General features: G+C 39.3%; 1 protein-coding gene across 2 annotated transcripts in view; it reads left to right on the forward strand.

Moving 5' to 3' along the window:
- Positions 1-273: 273 nt before the first annotated feature.
- The window catches only part of SMAP1 (small ArfGAP 1), a 181,663-nt gene continuing 160,709 nt past the window's right edge, over positions 274-21,227 (forward strand). The window contains exon 1 of one of the 2 annotated variants that reach the window (XM_039245811.1): positions 274-585. In XM_039245811.1, the coding sequence (XP_039101742.1) occupies positions 468-585 (118 nt within the window). In that variant the 5' untranslated portion in view covers positions 274-467. The remainder of the gene's footprint in view (positions 586-21,227) is intronic. The other variant, XM_039245810.1, reaches the window with a different exon arrangement.

Below are 21,227 nucleotides of genomic sequence, written 5' to 3' on the forward strand. Positions count from 1 at the left end.
CACCGGTTTCACCTGAGGGCCCTCTGGGACAATTTGATCGCCAAGGTGGGGAAGCCCACAGCGGGCAGCGCGAAGTACCTTCACGGAATCACCTTGGGCGAATGGCCCAGCGCTGACAGCCCCGCCTGGCCAGTTCCCCCGGGAAGTTCGGCGCATGCGCAGCGCTTCCGGCGCCCGGGTTCCTTCCTGCAGCGCCACCCGGAAGCCTCAGCTCAGTCTCTCCCCCCTCCCCCTTCCTCGCCGGCTCCGGCTGTGCGTGCGGGGCCGGCCCGGCGAGGAGGCGGGACACGTCGGCGCTTCCACCGCCGCCGCCGCTCCTCCTCCTGTTCCAGCTGCCGCCGCCGCCGCGGCTTCCTGGGCTGAGTCCGTCCGCGGTCCCGGCGGCTCTAGGTGTGTTCATCCCGCCCAGCTCCTGCCGGAGTCCGCTGCCGCCGTAGCTTTCCCGGGCTTCCCGCCCCGCTTCAGAGATGGCGACGCGCTCCTGCCGGGAGAAGGCTCAGAAGCTGAATGAGCAGCACCAGCTCATCTTGTCCAAGCTGCTGAGGGAGGAGGACAACAAGTACTGCGCCGACTGCGAGGCCAAAGGTAGCGCGGACGTCGCCGCCCCTAGTCGGGGCCTCCTGCGGCCGGTGACCTTCCCTGTCGCCGCGGCTCCCGGGGCCCGAGCGGACGCCGCGGCTGCGCCCGGCCGGCCCCGGCCCTGGAGGGAGGGCGGGCGCAGGCTGGAGTGGCCCCTCACCTCCGCCAGAGGCGGTGGCGAGGTCAGGCCCGTGGGCACCGGCACTGGTCCCGGCCCCGGGGCAGAGCCGTGCCCGCGTCGCGACGCTCAGCCCCTCTGGAAGGCCGGGGCCAGAGCCGGGCCGGGAGCACGGAACGGGGCGACGGCCTGGCCAGTGTTTAGGGTTAAAGGGTTGCCCTCCACCCGCCTCAGCTCGCAGGTACATCCGTGGGTGGGGCCACCCTTGGTCTCGGTCTCCGCCTCGACCCTTCCCCCGTAACCACGTCCTCCTCGGGGCTCCGAGGCTCGATATCCCAGGTGGAGCCCCGCCTGCCTGCCCACCTGACAGCTTTGTACGGGGCTTTGGCTTCTTCCTGAGAAAGAGTATGGTGATCCTTTTTGCTGGGTTGGAGTTTTACTGAGTGAAACCATTGGGGAGGGGTCTTTAGTATTAGTAGTGGTGGTGACAACTATTTTTTTTTTCATTTGGATATCAGCCAGAAGGAAGAGGAATTTCATTACATGAGTCCCATGGACAGTGGGCTTATTATGTTCCCGAAGCTTTTAATAATTAGATTGTCTCTGACCAGTTGCTTTGAGAAAAATGTGGACACTGGTTTGTGTGGCCCATAGACGTTGAAGGTGCATTTTGTAAAGATCCAGAGGTGAAAAAACCCCCTAATTTTAGTTTGTTCGTTGGAGGGCTTCTGCTTCAGTCTTTGAAATAGATACACTATTTTTAGCCTATATGTTTGGGTTTGGAGGTGTGATTTGTATTTAACGTCTTCTAAGTTCTCATGAGAAAAATGTTTCAGGTTTTTAAAAACAAACCTGTCATGTGTTTAGGAAAAGATCTTATTTGTAAATTCGTTTGTTTATTTGGTGAGAAATAGGTAGTCCTCCAGAGCAGGAGTCAGGCTTTGAGAATGTCACTTAAGATTTCTGTTATTTGACTTAGACTTTTCTTGAAGCTTTACTGTTCTTTTCAATATTGTATATGAGGCACGTTTCAGGGGGCGGCTGATGTTTGATTAGACTCAGCCACACTGCATCAGGAAGTCACTTCACTACCTTCACTACCATACTACCATAACAGGTACTAGATTACTGGAAGATCATGTGGGAATACTGTAACTAGACCATTTTATGAAGCACTTTTTCTATAGTAACTTGGCTCACCCAAGCTTATATTTATTTTGTGTCACCTTTCAGGTGATAAGTTAAAAATGCCTGATTATTGTAGTAAAACTTGTTTACCTGATATGATTATGTCTGTGGGTTTCTGGGGAATGGAGGCTCAATTATTCATCACTGTACTACTAAAACACTGAAAAACAGGGCGTTTAAAAGGCCAGAAAAAGAAATGAGCTGCCTTTTGGGTAATAAGTTACATTCTTAAAAAGAGAATCTACTTAAACCTATTCATTAGAAATTGAATAGTAACCGTTCCAGTAACTACCTTCATTAGGTATATAAATAATTGAAACATAATGTTTGTTTAAATTTCTGTCCCCAAAAAAGTACTTTATAAAATCAGATTTTCACTAATGCTTCCTAAAATAATTTATAGGTTTTTAAAAACCCATTTTTTGCCACATGGTAACATTTTCATTTCTACCTTTGGAAGTGAGGAGAGGAGAATCATGTACTTTCTAAATTAAGACAAAAAATTTATTTTAATCTGAGGAAAAGGGAACATTGGTTTTGCTCACTATTTGTATTGCCACTGAGGTCCGTAGATGTATACTGAATGAATGTTTTTAGTTTTGGTTTTGTTTGGTCTTCTGTTTCTGGGTTTTTTTGTTTTGTTTTTTTTTTTGAGAAATGGAGAAAGTGGGAGAGGAGAGTATCAAGAGTTCAAGGATGCAATGTGAAGGGCATAGACTCCAGTCATGATTTAGAAAGATTATTTTGTCCTTGTTACTACTAAATCTTGAATGATATTAAATTGATCTTCTAAATTTTTTTAATGTTTGTTTATTTTTGAGAGAGAGACAGAGACAGAGCATGAGCAGTGGAGGGGCAGAGAGAGAGGGAGACACGGAACTGGAAGCAGGCTCCAGGCTGTCAGCACAGAGCCTGACATGGGGCTTGAACTCAACGAACTGTGAGGTCATGACCTGAGCCGAAGTTGGAGGCTTAACTGACTGAGCCACCCAGGCGCCCCTTAAATTGATTTTCTAAATTATTTCACTGTTTTGTTTTGATCCTCCAGGAAAAAAGATCACAGTTAGGTTTAATTAGACTTGATCTCATAGTTGTATTACTTGAAAAATTTGATATGATTGGGTTATTGATATAATTAAATATATTTTGTGCAAGTTTTGAGTCTTTGATCTGATTGAATCCCATTATAGAGCTGTCTTAGTAGAGTTTTTGGCTTCTTAAATGATTTGGGATTCATTATTATACATGCCAGATGACATAGTAAATGTAGATAGTGAAATTCTGATTAAATGTATTTTTAAAAGATATGCTAAGGGTCTTATTCTATAGCTTAGCTATTATAAAGAGTTCCATACTCTATATATGTATTAATGTTTTCTTCACTAATAAACTGCATCAAGCTTTTCATTATTTTGAAGCTATTTCTTAGTTAACTCAGTTTTTTTTCGAAAAATACTTCCTCCACTGCTCTTTGAGAACAGGTACCAAAGACTAAAGTTAAAGTGTAGGGTTAAAGATTGCCCTATTCTGTTGACTTGTAGTAGTAGGCAGAGTTATATCAATTGGATTTTGACATTTTCTTACTGAGTCACCAGTGTGTGTTTCCCGAGTTGACATTATTTAAGAAGTGAGGAAGGAGAAAAGGATGGCTTAGGTGCCAGTTTCCTGCTCTTAATCCTACACTTACTAGATCTTTTGAGCAACTGGAGAATAAAACAGGCAGATGGAGCTGCACTTCCTCTCCCTGGCCTCATTGGTGACTCTGTGGGAGTTTTAACACAATTCTATTGATTATTAGTTAGTTGGTGGCACTTTGGGGAGGAGTGAGGATTTAGAGCCCCTAGCCAATCTAAAGTTAGTTTTTAGTGTTTGAAATTTCATCCACAGTTAGTTCTAGTTTTGGTTCTGACCATGTATAAGTTGGCATGAAAATGTTGTGTCTTTGCCCAGTAAGTTTTGGGGTAGTCAGAAACATAGGGGTTTTGAACACTTAGAGATTGTTTTCCTCCACTTGTCTGCTATTAAGAAGTTAAGTTCCTTGCCCAGATCAAGCATTTATTTCTGCATTCCATGGTTCTTGACCTAAGGAGTTGGTTCAGAGAGGACTGCATTTTTGCAAATGCATAATTCCAAAACAGTGTACCAAGTGTTATGATAGTAGTTGTAAGAAGTGTCTCCCTCTCTACTTATCCTGGGTTACTGTCCCCATCGCATCTGACTTTTGTCCATTGGTTGTCTTCGTGGTTCCTAGAATGCTGCCACAAGGCCTCTGCACATGCTGTTCTTTCTGTCTGTGAAGCTCTCTAACAATTTTTTGCTGATTAGTTTTACATATCATCCCCTTTCTGCTTAAATGTCTCTTGAAGGGAAATGATTCTCCCTGAATTCCTATATTATATTAGACTTCCCTTTATACGTGTAGGACATATCCTGAATGTTTTATTACACTAGGTACAATTGTAATTAAACATTACTTGGATATTTATTGGGTAGTCTATATCCCTGTTGGATTGTAGCTGTAAGAGAGAAGAGACCTTGTTTATCTTGTTTAGGCTTGTATTCCCTGCCTTCTACACAATGGGTGACATGTTGTAGGTTTAGTGTAACTCAACAAATATCTTTTGAATGAATGAATGTGAATGAGTACAGAGCCGAGGACAGGCAGTAGCGTATGTAGAAATGAGCTCACATATAGGCATGTGGAGTAACCCTGTTGGGAAATATTTATAGGAGTATTGTTTGAGCTAAGTTCAGAAGATGGAGTGGGATTTTAGCTGATAGAGAAGGAATTAAAGGACATAGCTGCACACACAAGGTGCAGGTATATAAAATAACATAAGAGGTTTCAATGTGAACTTTTTGGGGTAAGCTTTCTCTAAGCATGATCAGATTTGATAGTGGCAGGTCAGGAAGAACTGAAATGGTGAGAGATTCCAGACATGTCACTTAATTATCACAGTAGTCCAAGCAAGAGTGTGAGGACCTGAACTCACTTAATGTTGGGGTATAGGGCAGGAAACCGGACAGCTGTAGCTATTTTAAGGATAGGGTGTTTACATTGGAAGGGCTAGAGGAGCAAAAATCGGAAACCATTACTGGATTTCTGGTTTCAAGACCACATACTATCACCACTGCTACTGTTACCACCACTGCCGTGGCTGCTGCTCACAGGTGGAGCTGGGAAGCTGATGGGGGAATTAGGACTGTGGTTACTGCCACCCTTCAATGTCTGTTAGACATTTTTGTGAGTTGCCCTTACTATAGGAAGGCCTTTGCTGAACTTGTGCCTTCCACGTGCAAATGACTGGCAGACTAATGTCCCAACACTTTGCCTTCAGTGGAGTCTTTCTCTTAGCTTTCTAACCTTTTCAAAAAGTAGAAACATGAAGTGAAGGTTGTGAGACCTACTCCAAGAATCCACTACAGGCAGTGAGGATGGGGAACATTTTTCATTAAGTGTGTACTATTTCAGAGTTCTTATATAACCTATTTTAAAATAATTCACACTAAAAACTAAAATTTACTTATGTTTATAATGATGTTGATGCATGTAGGATAAATTCATACAAACAAAATCTTTGACTATACTTCACCTAAAGAGACCAGCAAATCTGAAAGTTCCCTCAAAATGCTAACTTTCAGGTTTGATTGGTCCACTGTTCTTACAATTCTGCTGATCTTGAGATTTTCTTTGATGATTATGTGTAGAGCCTGGTGTCAGAGCCGGGATAGACACCACTGGTCTCTCTCTGACTCATCAGTTTACAGCTTGGGGTGCATGTTGTCCCTTTCCTTTTATTGCCTCTCGGTTCTTTTTCTTGGTCATTTTTAAAAAAAGATTAAAATACTCTTTTATTACTTTGATTTCATTGATTAAGGAAATATGTTTTTATGTTAAGGATTAAGGATTTTTTTATGTTTTATGTTAAGGAAACATAATTCTTGCTGTACAAGCTATGTATAACCCTGTTGACATGTGAGGACTTGAACCCATGCTCTTTTTAAGGTAAACTCAAATATTTGACATTCTAATTAAATATTTTATAAATTCAAGCTTTTTCCTTCTGCTAATAGTCTTTCCATTTCTCAAGAGAAGATGAAGGAAAGTTGGAGGCCATTTGTTTGTTGACCACCTTACATTCTGACCACTGTAAAGAATTGATTTAATAGATATATAATTTTGCTGATAAATCGGTGTTTTCTGGACACTGCAAAGATTAAGTATCATGTCTGATACTATTGTGTGTTCTAAAAAGTTTTGGGTATGGTCCACAGAGTAGTTGGGGATCTCAGTAGACATGAGACAACGATGTGTTAAACTTTAGCCTATGTGTAGACTGTAGATTCGTTAAAAGCTTAGTGATGAGAAAAATAAGTGTGACTTGGAGAAGGTAGAACTAGAAGGTTAGAAGTTAAAAAAAAAAAAAGAAAAGGCAAGTAATAATATACACGTATACATAGAAGTTATATAGTGCTTTCTTCTTGCTAGGCAGTGTTGTGAACATTTGACATATATTATTTAATCCTCAAAACAGACTTTTGAGGTAGGTAATATTATTATTCCATCTTACAGATGAGGAAACTGAGGCACATAGAACTTAACTTTCATAAAGTTATACAGCTAAGAAGTGGTAGAGCCAGGAATTTCTTCATTAAAAGAAAAAGCTTTGGATGGCTGCTATATTTTAGGCATTTTTAGAACTGGGGATTAAGCAGGGAATAGGTGGATAAAGTCCAAGCTCTAAAAGATCTACTAGTCTGTTAGTCTGTTGCAAGCAGGCCTGACTTGCAAAGTTGGCCCTTCGTTGGTATCAGGGAACTTGGATTTGGGGAGGGTCTCACTACCCTAAGTGGTAAGAATCAGTCACTGTGCCTAAGTTGTACAAACAGTGTGGTTTATGCTAAATGCCTGCTTTCCTTCTGGGAGTCTTGAATTTCCATAGTATTAGGCAAGGGTGCCTATGTGACCAGTCTACCCCCTGCTGCATACTCTAAGCACTGAGTCTCTATTGAGCTTCCCTGGTTGGCAGTATTTCACACTTATCAGACATTATTGCTAATACAGTTAATTGTGTCTGGTGCAACTCCACCGGAAGGGGACACCTGGACATTTGAGCCTGTTTTCTTGTAAACTTTGCTCCACGTACCTTTTCTCTTTGCTAATTATGCTTGGCATCCCTCTACTTTCTGTAGTAATAAATAAATTACAGTCTTAAGTACAACTGTATTTTGAGACTTGTGAGTCCTAAAAGGACTCACCAAACCTGAGGGTGATCTTGGGAACCTCCCAGCATATTTGATAATATATATTTTCCTCCAGTATAGTGTACAGGACATGTTGGAGTCTCAGTGTATTTTGGCTAGCTCTAGACCCTAACCTACCAGCAGGGGTACAGCCCAGAGGAGCCAGTGTTAGCATTAGAGGAAATTCTGGCTTTCCTGGGATGACGTGGAAGGAGGAATCTGGACTGTAGAGTATGATTTGAACTTAGGAGCTAGCTTCAGCGCTATTAACTGCATGTTTGATGGCATGAAACATGTCTTTGCAGTTGAAATTTTGTGATAGAAGAGACTGTTGTTGGGAAGAGACTCTATATAACCATAAAGCTGACAGTGTATTTCTCAGAGAGATTATTGCCAAATATGTTCCAGCATGGACAGTCTTTGTCTTTGTCTTATCAAAGTCTTAGTCTTTGTCTAAGTCTTTGTCTTATCTCCCTTGCTTTTATTTTATTTTATTTATTTATTTATTTTTTTTGAGAGAGAGAGAGAGAGAAAATGAATGAATGAGCAGGGGAGGGGCAGAGAAAGACACACACAGAATCTGAAGCAGGCTCCTGGCTCTGAGTTGTCAGCACAGAGCCCCACCACATGGGGCTCAGACTCATGAATTTTAAGATCATGACCTGAGCTGAAGTTGGACGCTTAACCAACTGAGCCACCCAGGTGCCCCATTATCTCTGCTTTTAATCAGAGAACCATCAAAACTTCAAAATACTAACATAAACAAAACAGAATTTTCTTCTGATCACTAAACTTTATTCTACAAGTTGAATCTTTTGAGGAGTCCTTTAGTTGTGTGTGTGTGCGTGAGTGCGTGTTTGTGCGTGCGTGCGTGTGTGTGTGTGGTTTTTTGGTCTTCCAGGTAGCTACTTTATTTTCTCTTTATGCAGTTCTGTTCTTAGGTCAGGTATGGATCATCTATCTTGTCTTTTTATTTTTTTTTAATATTTTTATTTATTTTTTGGGGCGGGTGAGGACATAAGCAGGGGAGGGGCAGAGAGAGTGGGAGACACAGAATCAGAAACAGGCTTCAGGCTCTGAACTGTCAGCACAGAGCCTAATATGGGGCTTGAACTCATGAACTCTGAGATCATGACCTGAGCCACCCAGGTGCCCATACCTTAGCTTTTTAAATTTTTTTTTATAGTTTTTTTATTTTTGGGACAGAGAGAGAGACAGAGCATGAGCGGGGTAGGGGCAGAGAGAGAGGGAGACACAGAATCTGAAACAGGCTCCAGGCTCTGAGCTGCCAGCACAGAACCCGATGCGGGGCTCGAACCCAAGAACCACGAGATCATGACCTGAGCCAAAGTTGGACGCCTATCCGACTGAGCCACCCAGGTGCCCCCATACCTTGGCTTTTTAAACCACAGAAACAACTTGATGGACTTGAAAAAGCACTGACCTGGATTAAGTTGGTAAAACTAGGTTTGAGTCCTGCTTTTTGCCTCTTGACTTAGTCGGTGACCAGTTGTCCCTGTCCTCATTGAACCTTACTGCAAAGATTTATTTCAGCTCTGATGTGATCCGTGTTCTTTTTTGAAACCCATGTCTTCTATCACTTCTAAGTCAGTATTTATTATTGTTGATTTTTAAAATGCTATTTTTTTACATTAATTAGTAATTTAATTTTGGGTCTTCTAGAACTTTGATCTTGATCAAATCTGTATACTTTTAATGCTTTTCACTGATGATTTAGGTCTTTCTGAGCAGATTTATCTGGTATTGTCTTTAATTATCTTAAGCTATATCATATAACTCACAGGAATATTCCTCACAGATTGAGGAATCCTTTTGTTTGAAACTTTTTCCCTTTAATACTTTCGTGGATTAATTAGAATAAGATCAAAGAAACTACCACCTGCTCTAGTCATCTACTAAAGCCATACTTTAGGACTGTAGAGCCATAAGTAACCATATATTTAGTCATATATAGTATCATATAGACATACCATTTAGTCATACATAGTACCATATGGAAATGATTTAAAAAATTTCACTTAGCACAGAGCTTAGGGGGTGCCTGGGTGGCTCAGTTGATTGTCTGACTCTTGATTTCAGTTCAGGTCATGATTCCAGCGTGGTGGGATTGAGCCCCACATTTGGCTCCGTGCTGTTGGAAATATGTGTTAATTTCATGCTCATGTATATTTTGAGTGGTAAATATGAGGACTTTGAGAGTCTAATCTCCATTCTCTGTGTGTCCTCACCTTTCCCCAAACAATTTTTTTCCCTTCATTTCACAAGAGAGCCAAGTGATTGCTTTTAGGAATGATCGATGATGGACTTTCAGATGTCTATCACTGATCCTTCGTAAAGAGTGCATTTCAAGGACCAATGATCAGCTAAACCCAAAATTAAAAAGAAAATAAGGGGAAATAAAAACTTCTCTGGGAAATTATCATTAGGATAGCTTTATTTTCCAATACAGGAACGTTCATTAAAAATTATGGCTTAGTTTAGATGTTTTTTAGTTGATGCATTTCTACTCTTAAAAGTTGCTTTTAATGTAGGACGGTGATGGTGGATTGTGCCATAAAACTAGCAGAAGTGTGAGTTTTGAAGTGAAATGATCATCACTAGTATATTAATTTCCTATTGCTGCTATAAAAAATTATCACAAATTTAGTGGCTTAAACAACACAAACTGTCATCTTACAGTTCTGGAGGTTAGAATCCAAATGTGTTCCTTTTGAGCTAAAATCAAATGTATTCCTTTTAGAGGCACTAGAGGAGACTCTGTTCCTTATTTTTTCTAGCTTCTGGAAGTCACCTGTGATGTTTGCCTCATGGCGCCTTCCACCATCTTCATGATAGTAGCACATATATTTGAATAGATGAATCAGAACAAAGCTGTGGATCGTTTTTAATGGCAAACAGTGGAGCATGAACTTGATTCCTTATACAATATGATCTTTCACTAGTGCACTATATCTTTGTCAAAAACCAAAAGTCTGCACACTGGGTAAAACAAAGCAGAAAGATGAGTTTATTATAAGTCTTTTTACCTGCAAGTCAAGAAACTCAAGGCTCTGGGAGCAGTGGGTTCAGAGTTGCTCACAGACTAAGGGATTTTTATGGGATAAATACAGAAGTTACTTGGTTGCCTAGTGGTCGTCTTTCTTATTTGACTTTGGGTAGCTTAGTCGGGAACAAGAAAGTTCATGGATGGTGTGAACAGACTTGGTGTTTGATGATTCGTTGGTGTCTTACTTATTTCTGAGAAGAGCTGTAAGTTCCTATAAGATTCAGTTAAGTTTCCTTTATGCATTGGTGTTGACTGTGGACAATTTGTCCTTGACATAAGTGACTTCATTTTGGTTTGGTTCTACACCTTCTAGACTTAAGAGTATGAAATCACATTTTATATAGATGGTTAAAATTTAACATCAGCTTTGCCTAGGCTTTAAAACCCGTTAAAGAATAGTTTATATGATTTTTATGTCTTCAACTGAGTATAATTATTCTTAGGAAAACAAGAATTTCATTACTCAAAATTTCATTTGATGATGATTCATTAAAGAAAAGAAACAAAGGAAAGTTTCTGCATTTCAAACTGTTCTACTTAAAATTAAATATTGTCTCTAATGATGAAAGGCCATAGGTGAATATTCCTCAGTTTTTTCTCTTTGAAGCATTCCTTTTTTTTTGATTTTAATATATAAATTTGTGTAATATTAAATGTTGATATATTAATAGTTGTATAACTATTACATGATATACTGTATATGAAGCATTTATAGAGAATTTGATATATAGTAGGTAGTAAATGTTGCATTTGAATCTTAAGTCTTGTATGATAAGACCTACAAACATTTTTGTTTTCTTTTTTCTCCAATTATTTTATTATTATTATTATCAATGTAAGTGATTTTTTAAATTTTTTATTAAGTGTTTTAATTCTGGTTCAGCTAACATACAGTGTTATATTAGTTTCAGGTGTACAATGTAGTGATTAAACAATTGTGTACATTACTTGGTTTTCATTATGATAAATGTATTCTTTAATTCTCATCACCTATTTTACACCCCCCCCATAACCATCAGTTCTCTATAGTTTAGAGCCTGTTTTCTTGGTTTGTTCTTTTTCCATTTGCTTGTTTGTTATGTTCCTTAAATTACACATATGTATGAAATCATATGCTGTTTTTCTTTCTCTGATTTATTTCCCTTAGCATTATAGCATATATAGCATATATCTAGCTCCTCCAATTACTTTTTTTTTTTTTTTTTTAATGTTTTTTAACTTTCAAGAGACGGAGACACTGTGTCCGGGTGAGGGGCAGAGAGAGAGGGAGAAGCAGGCTCCAGGCTCTGAGCTGTTAGCACAGAGCCTGATGCAGGACTCAAACTCACGGACCTTAAGATCATGACCTGAGCCGAAGTCAGACGCCTGACCAACTGAGCCACCCAGGTGCCCCTCCTCCAATTACTTTTTAAGAGAATTGCTCAGGATGTCAGATGTAAGAAAACTTCTTCCTCCTCCAGATTTTCCCTAAGTTTTATTGTTGTGAAATTTTTCTGAATTTTAAGTGTTTTTTTTTAACTTAGAAGTTGTAATTGATTATGAGGGTTAACTTTTGGATGCAATTATTGTTGGAAGTAAAAACAAACAACTATCCAAATATTTGATAGAGACACATTCTCTTTTTTGTAATTTGGTTTCCTTTTCTATTTGCATTAAATTATTATTTTTTGTAAGCAAAAGTTACTAGTCTCTTTTGTAATTACCCTCCCCATATTATGAGATCACAAGTTATTTTTCACTTTGGAAATTTTGCTCAGCTATTGTACAGAAGCAGCTTCCCTTCTGTTTATTTACTGAAAACTAGTTATTTGGGATTTGGTTTTTAGTGGGGACAATGATTTTACTTCTGTAGATAAGGCTGTCAGGTGATTGCCTTCTTTTTTGGCCTTTTATCTCTTGTCTCAAATTTATGGCCATTATACTTTGTTTTTAACTTAGTTGGTAAAGCATGCCTGTAAACAATAGGAAACAAAGATTTTTACCTAAAATAAATGTTTGTCTAGCTTTTAAAAAAAATAGTTGAGGAGACTTCCAGTTTCTAGTCTGGCTTTTAGACTGGAAGGAGCTTCAAGTCTCCATCCTAACAAGTAAAAAGATTTTGCAGCAAACTGCAAAATCAACATTTCTTCTTAGATCTTCAGAGAAGTGAAATCACAGGGCAAACTGCTGTCCCCTAAATAGGAGAGACAGGCGAATATAGAGAATCACAACTCAATTACAACTCTGTGGGAACCAGTACTGGGGTAGGAAAAGTAATTGACAAATTGCCGGAGGCTCACTGAGTACAAATCTAAGAGTCAGAAAGTCCAGGAGGACACAATTACGGGTAAGGTCTCCCCACTTTGGTGAGTTTTACCACCAGGACCTCAGCACAGTGAATATGGGAGAAAAATCTATGCTTCTGGCAGGGGAAGGAGAAAAGGAACCATTTTGAAATACACCAGAGCATTCTGTTCTTTTTAGCAAGGTCTGCCTCCTGGAGAAACTGTTTACTAGAGCTTAACCGAGTTGGGGGAAGGAAATACCTAACTCTAGCCACCTGTAGCCTTTCTCAGGAGAGAAGTGAAATGCCAATTCCAGTCTACTCTAGCCATCTTGTCCCATGGGGAAGGGGGACAGCCATGGTAGGGGGTACTGAGATTTGTGAAGCTCATAGCACAGAGGCAGAGGCTCACTGAAAGACTGAGACCTAATCATAGAACTATAGAATGCTTCCCACCATATTACTGACTGCTTTTCCTTATTCATATGCTTGCCTATACTTGAGTAGTTCCTAAGTCTATGTGATCTATAGACTTTTTCTTTGGATGACATACCATATTCCTGGGTGAGACGAACTGATACAACCTGGGCCATATGCCTACCTCTGATCATTGTGGCATGGAGGTGATGTGGTTTGAAGTAGTCGGGTTCAGAGCTAATGGCCAAGAAAGAATTCTTGAGACATCTTTGGGAAAAGGTGGTTTTATTAAAGCATGTGGACAGGACCTGCGGGGAGAAAGAGCTCTACTGGGGTTGTGAGGAGTGACTGATTTTGTAAGATTTTCTATTCTGTGGAGAGGAGGGTGATAATAGGGCTCCAGGAAATTTAGTCTGTAGGTTTCTGGAGATTGCTCTTTTCTTTTAAATCATTAACAGTTGCAAACTGATGGAGACTCTGTCCTGCATGACCTTGATCTCTATCAATTAGTGTTTCTTTTGTTCTTGGGCAGTCTGAGGAATGCCTGAGGAATGTTACATATATCCCACCTTGGGGGGCGATTAGTGATTGTGTGGTGTTAGCTTGTGCTTTGCCCTCAGCTTGCCTTTTGTTCCCTCATCATTTCCCCTGAACAGTTTTGACCCTTAAATCTTCAAGGTTGTTGAAGGTGGAATGTCTCATGTTCAGTAGCTTCTTTCTGTTGAGTAGGGCACAGAGATGTCCCTACCTATGAGTCAACATTGATCAGCTGGGTAGTTTATATATATATGAGTTACCAAAGGCAGAGGCAGCTGAATCCACTGTGGACAGTAAGTGTCTCTGTGGGTGGTGAGGATCATCAGTGTGAAGTCATTGTAGTGACAAGAGTCTTGGCACCAAGTAGAGACACTGAGAAAGGCAACATACTAGGATTAATATGGCTATAAGAATAAGAAATCCAACAGAGACCCCTAACAGTTGACTATAATCCCCCCTCCAAAACAGGAACTTAACCGGTTATTTAAAGAGAGGAAAGGATTTTATAGAGCCTCAGTTTGGGTATTCATATATTTTAATAACCCTGTAACATTTTTATGATAATCTGGAGTATATATATCAGTCTCTTAATAATAGCACATATACCACTTTGTATTGCTGTTAAAACATCTAGTGCCATTCTATATTGTTGAATTGTTTTATGCATTTGAGTTTATTTTCTTTTTGAGAGGGAGAGAGAGAACATGCATGTGCATGCTAATGGGGAAGGGACAGAGGCAGAGGAAGAGAAAGAATTTTAAGCAGGCTCCATGCCCAGTTTGGAGCCTGATGTGGGGCTTGATCTGACAACTGCGAGATCAAGACCTGAGCTGAAATCAGTAGTCAGATGCCTGACTGACTGAGTGACCCAATTACCTCTACATTTATTTTACTGTTTAATAATGTAATGCTGTTTTGAGAGTCATTGAAGGTATTAATTGTGTAGTAGTGGTGTTAGCCATCGAGTAGACTAGGTTTTGTCTGTATGATGTAAGCATCAGATAATTAATAAGAGGCACTTATATAGAAAAAAAGAAAAATAAAAGTTAATGGTTAGAGCAAATTATAAATCCAGTGTCCGAGTCTCAAATGCTGCCAGTGAAAAGATTTTTTTATTTTAGTGACACAGATTTAACGTTTACAATGAAATTATGCAAAATCAGTCGACACAACATGAGAATAAATTAGATTTTACAAAGTCTAATAGTTAAAATACCACATTTGCAAAATCTTATTGCTAGGAAACATAACTACTTGGCATTTATCTTTTTTGGCAAATGCTAAATTTACATCATTTAAAGAGTAGGACAAATGTATTGATAATTTCCACATTGTTAGAATTTTGCACTTTTTAAAAAAAGTTTATTTTTAAATTTACATTCAAGTTAGCATATAGTGCAACAGTGATTTCAGGAATAGATTCCTTATTGCCCCTTACCCATTTTAGCCCATCCCCCTCCCTCAACCCCTCCAGCAACCCTCTGTTTGTTCTCTATATTTAAGAGTCTCTTATGTTTTGACCCCCTCCTTGTTTTTGTATTATTTTTGTTCCCTTCCCTTTTGTTCATCTGTTTTGTATCTTAAATTCCTCATATGAGTAAAGTCTTATGATATTTGTCTTTATCTGACTGGCTAATTTCGCTTAGCATAATACCCTCTAGTTCCATCCAAGTAATTGGAAATGGTAAGATTTCATTCATTTTGATTGGCGAGTAATACTCCATTGTATATACACCACATCTTTATCCATTCATCCACCGATGGACATTTGGGCTCTTTTCATACTTTTTGTTGATCGTGCTGCTATAAACATTGGGGTGCATGTGCCCCTTTGAAACAGCACACCTGTATCCCTTGGATAAATGCCTAGTTGTGTAGTTTCTGGGTTGTAGGGTAGTTCTATTTTTAATTGTTTGAGGAACCTCCATACTGTTTTCCAGAGTGGCTGCACTAGTTTGCATTCCCATCGAACGCTGCCAGTGAAAAAAAATTTTTTTTAATATTTATTTTTGAGAGAAAGAGACAGGGCATGAGCAGGGAATAGACAGAGAGAGGGAGATATAGAATCAAAAGCAGGTTCCAGGCGGTCAGCACAGAACCCAACGTAGGGCTTGAAGCCACAGACTGCAAGATCATATCCTGAGCTGAAGTTGACTGCTTAACTGATTGAGCCACCCTGGGGGCCCTGAAAAGATTTTTAAATGTCAGGCTTGAAGCATCCTTAGATGGAATGGGCACAGGCAGCTGGAATCAGATGGATTTTTCTGGTTTGTAACTCAAATGTATCTGGTGATACTTTGAAAGGCCTGTTGTAAGAAGGAATTGTCAGTATAAATTAGGGAAAAGAGAATGAAAAAGTACTGCCATCATTTTCTTTTGAAGAGAAATTTGAGGTCTTCCATAGGTTCACAGAACAAGAACGGTTGTTTGTTTGCTTATTGGTTTCCTGTGAAGGATTTACAGGTTTTATTCTAGATATATGAGCCTGTGAAGAGTGCCCTTCTAAAGTTATTGCAGTGGAAGTACATAATATGACCTCGTAGGGGCCTTTCCTTTTGGAGTAAATCCCCTGCTGTAGATTTTCAGTCTTTTAAATAAACCATATTTCTTGGGTTTATATGGGGTGGGTTGCTAATAACTGTCAGATCAGGTATAGGATATGCTTTGCATATTCATTTAGAGATTTATGAATTCATCCTCAAGCTAATCATTTACAAAAGCACTATAGTCTTTATTGATAGGTCTACAGTGAGAAAAGGCTTTTCATACTCAATTGTTGGGGGAATCCATCCCACTTTCCACTTGTTCAAGTAATCATATGCCCATGGGGTCTTGTTATTATCTCCACAGAATAACAAGCAAGAAGATTGTCAGTACGTGAGCTATTTCTCTGAAGTTTACTCCAAGTTGTCCAACTTCAGTTTTTAGAGCTTAGAAAAGGCAGTTTTAGTTTTTAATGACTTTAAGTTAAGAAAATGGGAGAAGATTGGAAGCCTTGTTGGAGAGCCATAGCCAAATGTTTGAGGAAATGAGAAGAATTTAGGTTATACTCTAGTTTATAATAAATAGTTTTAAATTTTACTATCTATAAAGATGTATTATTGAAACATAATTTTTCCCTATAATTACCCTCATTTCCAGAGATACCCAAATCAAGACTATTTTGTTTATAAAACAAGTCCAGTTTAATTGCTTAGGTAAACTCAGCAAGAATAGTGATTGACCATATAGATCTTCTAAAATTTGTTTTGCTGCAACTTTTCATAAGGAATCTAGATTGAACTTATAGTAGCCTTTCTAGGCCAGAAGTCAAGCCAAATACTTGCCATCACACATGCCTGCAGTACCAGTAGACTTGGGCAAATTCCTCTTCTTGAGGTCTCCCAAATATCCTGAGCTTCCTGCACCTGCCAAAAAGTGACATTCCTTACTCACCTGGGAACTCTGTAAGCAAGGAATCAGGCCAACATTTCCAAGGGGCTTTATGCTTTCATGTTTCATAAAGTCAACTTCAGTTCCTTGAAGCTGTTTGGTCATATCCAAGTCTATGCATTGTCTCTCAAAAATGATATTCCAGTCAAAGCCTAGGTAAAATAATCAATGTTTCCAGTGGTGTCCTGTAGCAAGGAGAACAGATTCTTAACTGAACTGCAAATGACTATGATTGCCATGGAAGAAAGAATACTCACTGAGAGTTTTCTGAACTTCAGAGGGTTCAGGTAGAGAGAAAAGTTAAATGCTTCAGTTTGTTTACAAATGAATACTTTATCACGTTTCTGTAAATCATAGATATTTTAAGAGAAAGTTTCCTTAATCTTGAAGAGCAAACATTAGAGAATCAGCAGTGTTTCAGACAAGAGTCACAGAAGTTATAATCATCTTCTTCAGTTCATTTAATTTCATGTTGCTAATTCTTGTTCAGTTTGAACACAGCTTTTAATTAGTTCTGGAAATTCTTACCCATTTCAGTTTTATGATTTCAAAAATATAAAAAACCTGTATTTTTTTTTAAAAAGACCTTTTTATGAGTCCCCTTGAAGATGAAACTCATTTTGCAAATGACAATGATAATTGATAAGGAAATTCAGTTATTTCTGTGACACAGAACATTTTAATAATCAAAATGTTAAGGACCTTATACCAGAACACATTAAAACTTCAGGAATTTCATATACCTATACACAACACACACCACACACACACACACACACACACACACACACACACACACACACACACTTGAATAGTTATAGCATTTACTCAAGCATACAACCTAGGGCTTAGCATGATTTGTTTGACAGTTCTTTCCAAGTAACTTAACGTACCAAATAAAAAGTCCTAATTGGTCAGAAAGACTTCATTTACAATTTAAATCTTGAGGAGGTTTGTTGAAGAACCTGAGAAAGTTTTAAAGCACATGCCTGAAAAAGATTACAGATCATTATGAAACTTTAAAACTTCAAATTATTTATTTAATCAAGGTGACAATAAGAAATTTCAAAGGCGAATATATAGGGTTATATAGTTGTTAGCAAAACTTAGCCCCTTTAATATTGAGAAGTTTAAACCTTAATAAATCAAAGACCTCATAAAGACAAAATAGAGAAAGTGGGGTTTTATTTGGCAGATAAAAACCAAGAGAAAAAATATTTGTTTATATTTTCTTATCAAGAGTAGACCAGCAATGCAAGAAAAATGTCTTTTGAACCGATAAAAAGCAAGCCGACTTTCAATCTAATACCCGTGTACTTTTAAAATCCATTCATTTCAACCTTAGTCTGTCCTGACCACACATGAAATCCTTTTCCAAAGATTTCCCTTCACAAACCTTCTACAAATTTCCTTTGCATTTAGTTTTTGTCCCAAGCCTTCCCCTCTAAACAATCAGTCTCATTTGAGGACAAAATAATGTTCTTTTACCTTCAACAAAAATGTATTCCCATTTCTTAGATCTTCCTTATACATGCAGAGTAGCTTCCCTTATTTCCATCAGTCTTAATTATATTTTGTAGAATTTTAACTCTTAAAAAACTTAGTCTCCAGTGAAAACTAAACAGTAACCAGTTCTGAACTGTTATAACTGTAATTCTTTAGATGGCAAATTATGAATCAGTTAAGCTTGTTTTTCCTACTGATTTAAATATTTTTAGTTTTCTGCAGTAAGAAGCCAAAAACATTTTTATCAAGGTGACAGTAAGAGATTCCAAAGGCAAGTATGTAGGGTTATATAGCTGTTAGCAAAACTTAGCCCCTTTATTTTATCTCATTTGAGAAAGACCTAGATGTCCAATGAATTCAATCCAATTTGTCATCTAAGCAAAACTTTAAAGTTTCAGGTTATCAAAGACTTTGAAAGCTATCTTAACAATTATCCATAAAAACTTGGAGACCAACAAAATTAACCATCATTTAAAGTCATCCTTTTGCTAACAAATTACAATACAGATATCACAAGCTCATTTGACCTTCAGTAAACCTAGGTAGAATAAAAGTTTCAACTAGTTTAAATACTAAATTATGTTCCACCTGGGTCCGCTTAAAAGTCAATCAGTTTATTCCCCTTTCTTGATTTTTACCTAGAGCACCTGTGGGGAATTCTGAAGTGGGTGATGTTAAGCCTAAAGGCGTGTTCTTTGCTCCTTGACATTGAAGGTGGGAAGAGGGGCCAATGGTGCTGAAAGCACCAAGGATGGTATAGGAGCCCAGGTGGTTCAGAAACGATAGAAGAAGGAAGAGGGGAATGCCAAAAGAGGTGAGGTGCTCCCAGGATGGCTGGAAGCCAATGAAAGACCAGAGGGCAGAGAGAGGGGTTTCCTGGTCTTAAAGCCTGTCAGCTCAGACAGATAAGCAGTTGCAAGTTTTTTCCACCAACAAATGGAATTTAGGGCAGACCATGTCAGGCCTGAGTAGATAGGGAACTTACCTGGAACAAAAGGAGTTTTGGCAGTTGCTTGGAAATATTCCTTAAAGACCGTGTCCCAAGTTAGACTAACCACAGTTGGCTCCAATTATAGCTGTTAGCCTGGGAAATGAATGAAGGAGAAGCCCCCTACATACAGCTAAATTAACCTGGGTCTATTTAGGTGGAGCAGTGAGAGATAGCGTCCCCCTCCTTTAGGGATGGACTGTATTTCCTGTAGCAACCCAGATTCGATTAGGTGGAGGCCTGTTTAGACAATTATAAATCCAATATGTCAGGAGGGAGTTTATCAGCTTGGTTTTGCAAGAGTTCCTTAGGTCTGGACCCTGATTCAGAACCCTAAAGCTCTGAACCTAGGGTACCTCTGTCTATTTGGCCTGTTTCCTGCAGGAGAGATATAATGGATAGATCCTACTAAGTCCATGCAGTATTACAGGAGAACAGTCCTTTCTTAAATTTTGCAATCTGAATTGTTTCCAGTGGGTTAAAAGGCATTCCATGGGGGAGTCCTTGGGAATCGAAGAGGCCTAGAGAAGGTTTGTTACCAAAAATCCTCCCTGACTCCTGGGTGGCATACCTTGCAGGATATGTCAGAGGTTCTTGGTGTCACAAATGACCAGAGGTATTCCACGAACAAACCATTATTACTGTTCTACCGTAAAGACCCTGTATGAGGGATTACTGGTGTCTCCCCACTTCTCCATTGCATTCTAGAATACAAATGGGTACATGCTGTATACAAAAAAATACCATGCTATGCTGTGCAGTATAGGCTGTGCCATGAAGGGTGTGAAGAATCTGTCGTTTTTAACCTATGGAAAACGTTAGAAAAGTTTTACAAGGAGGAATTACCTAATTTTGTAACTTAAGTAGTTAGGAGGGGACATTGATGGAAAACAATAAAGATAACTAGCCTTTTATAGCCAACTTCTCTAGGAAATGGTGCCTAGCTTGGCTTTAATTCAGTTGGGTACTGGTTTTGGCCATTTCCAAGTGGAGGTCTTGCAGCCAGAAGTGGCTAGACCAGGGCACAGAGAGGATCACATTAGATCAATGAGGATGTAACCTCACATGGAAGTTTTAAGATTGCCAGCTGTTCTGGTGACTTAGGTGGCCGTCCTGTTCTCAAGACAGACAACTGTCTGTATAAGGACAGAAATAAAGAGAGGGCATCAGTGTTTTGGATCTTACTACCATTCCAGCCAGGGTACTAACTTCCAACCAAAAAACAGGCTTTCTCTTCCCTGTATAGAAGCCAAGGGCTGGAGGATTGTAGCCTGAGTACTTGACATGAAAGTGTTCCAATAAGACGATACTCTTTGGGATGCCTGGATGGCTCAGTTGGTTAAGTAGCAGACTCTTGATTTTGGCTCAGCTCACAATCTCACATGTCTTGATTTTGAGCCCCACACTGGGCTTTGCACTGACAACACGAAGCCTGCTTGGGATTCTCTCTCTTTCTCTCTCTCTCTGCCCCTCCCCTGCTTGTGCTCTATCTATCTCTCTCTCTGTCAAAATAAATAAATAAAACACTAAAAGAAAAAAAAAAAGGCCATGCTTCTTGAAAAGCTCCTGAGAAGAAAGTAAAGGGAGAGGAAAGAAAGTATTCATCAAGTTTGCACTGAGGCTGAGAGTCCAGATGAAAAGACTTGAAGCCTCAGTTTGGGTGCCAAAATGATGTGGTTTGAAATGTTGGGGTTTGGATCCAAGAAAAATTCTTGAGATGTCTTTGGTGCAAAAAGGTGGTTTTATTAAACAATGGCAACAGGACCTGTGACAGAAAGAGCTCTACTGGAGTTGTGAGGAGTGACTGATTATATAAGATTCTATCCTTTGGAAGGGAGGGTGATGTTAGACTTCAGGAAATTGAGTCAGTAGGTTTCTGGAGATTGCT

The sequence above is a fragment of the Hyaena hyaena genome, unplaced genomic scaffold, assembly GCF_003009895.1.
Source record: "Hyaena hyaena isolate Hyena2069 unplaced genomic scaffold, ASM300989v1 scaffold_271, whole genome shotgun sequence".
In the NCBI taxonomy this organism is placed as follows: domain Eukaryota; kingdom Metazoa; phylum Chordata; class Mammalia; order Carnivora; family Hyaenidae; genus Hyaena; species Hyaena hyaena.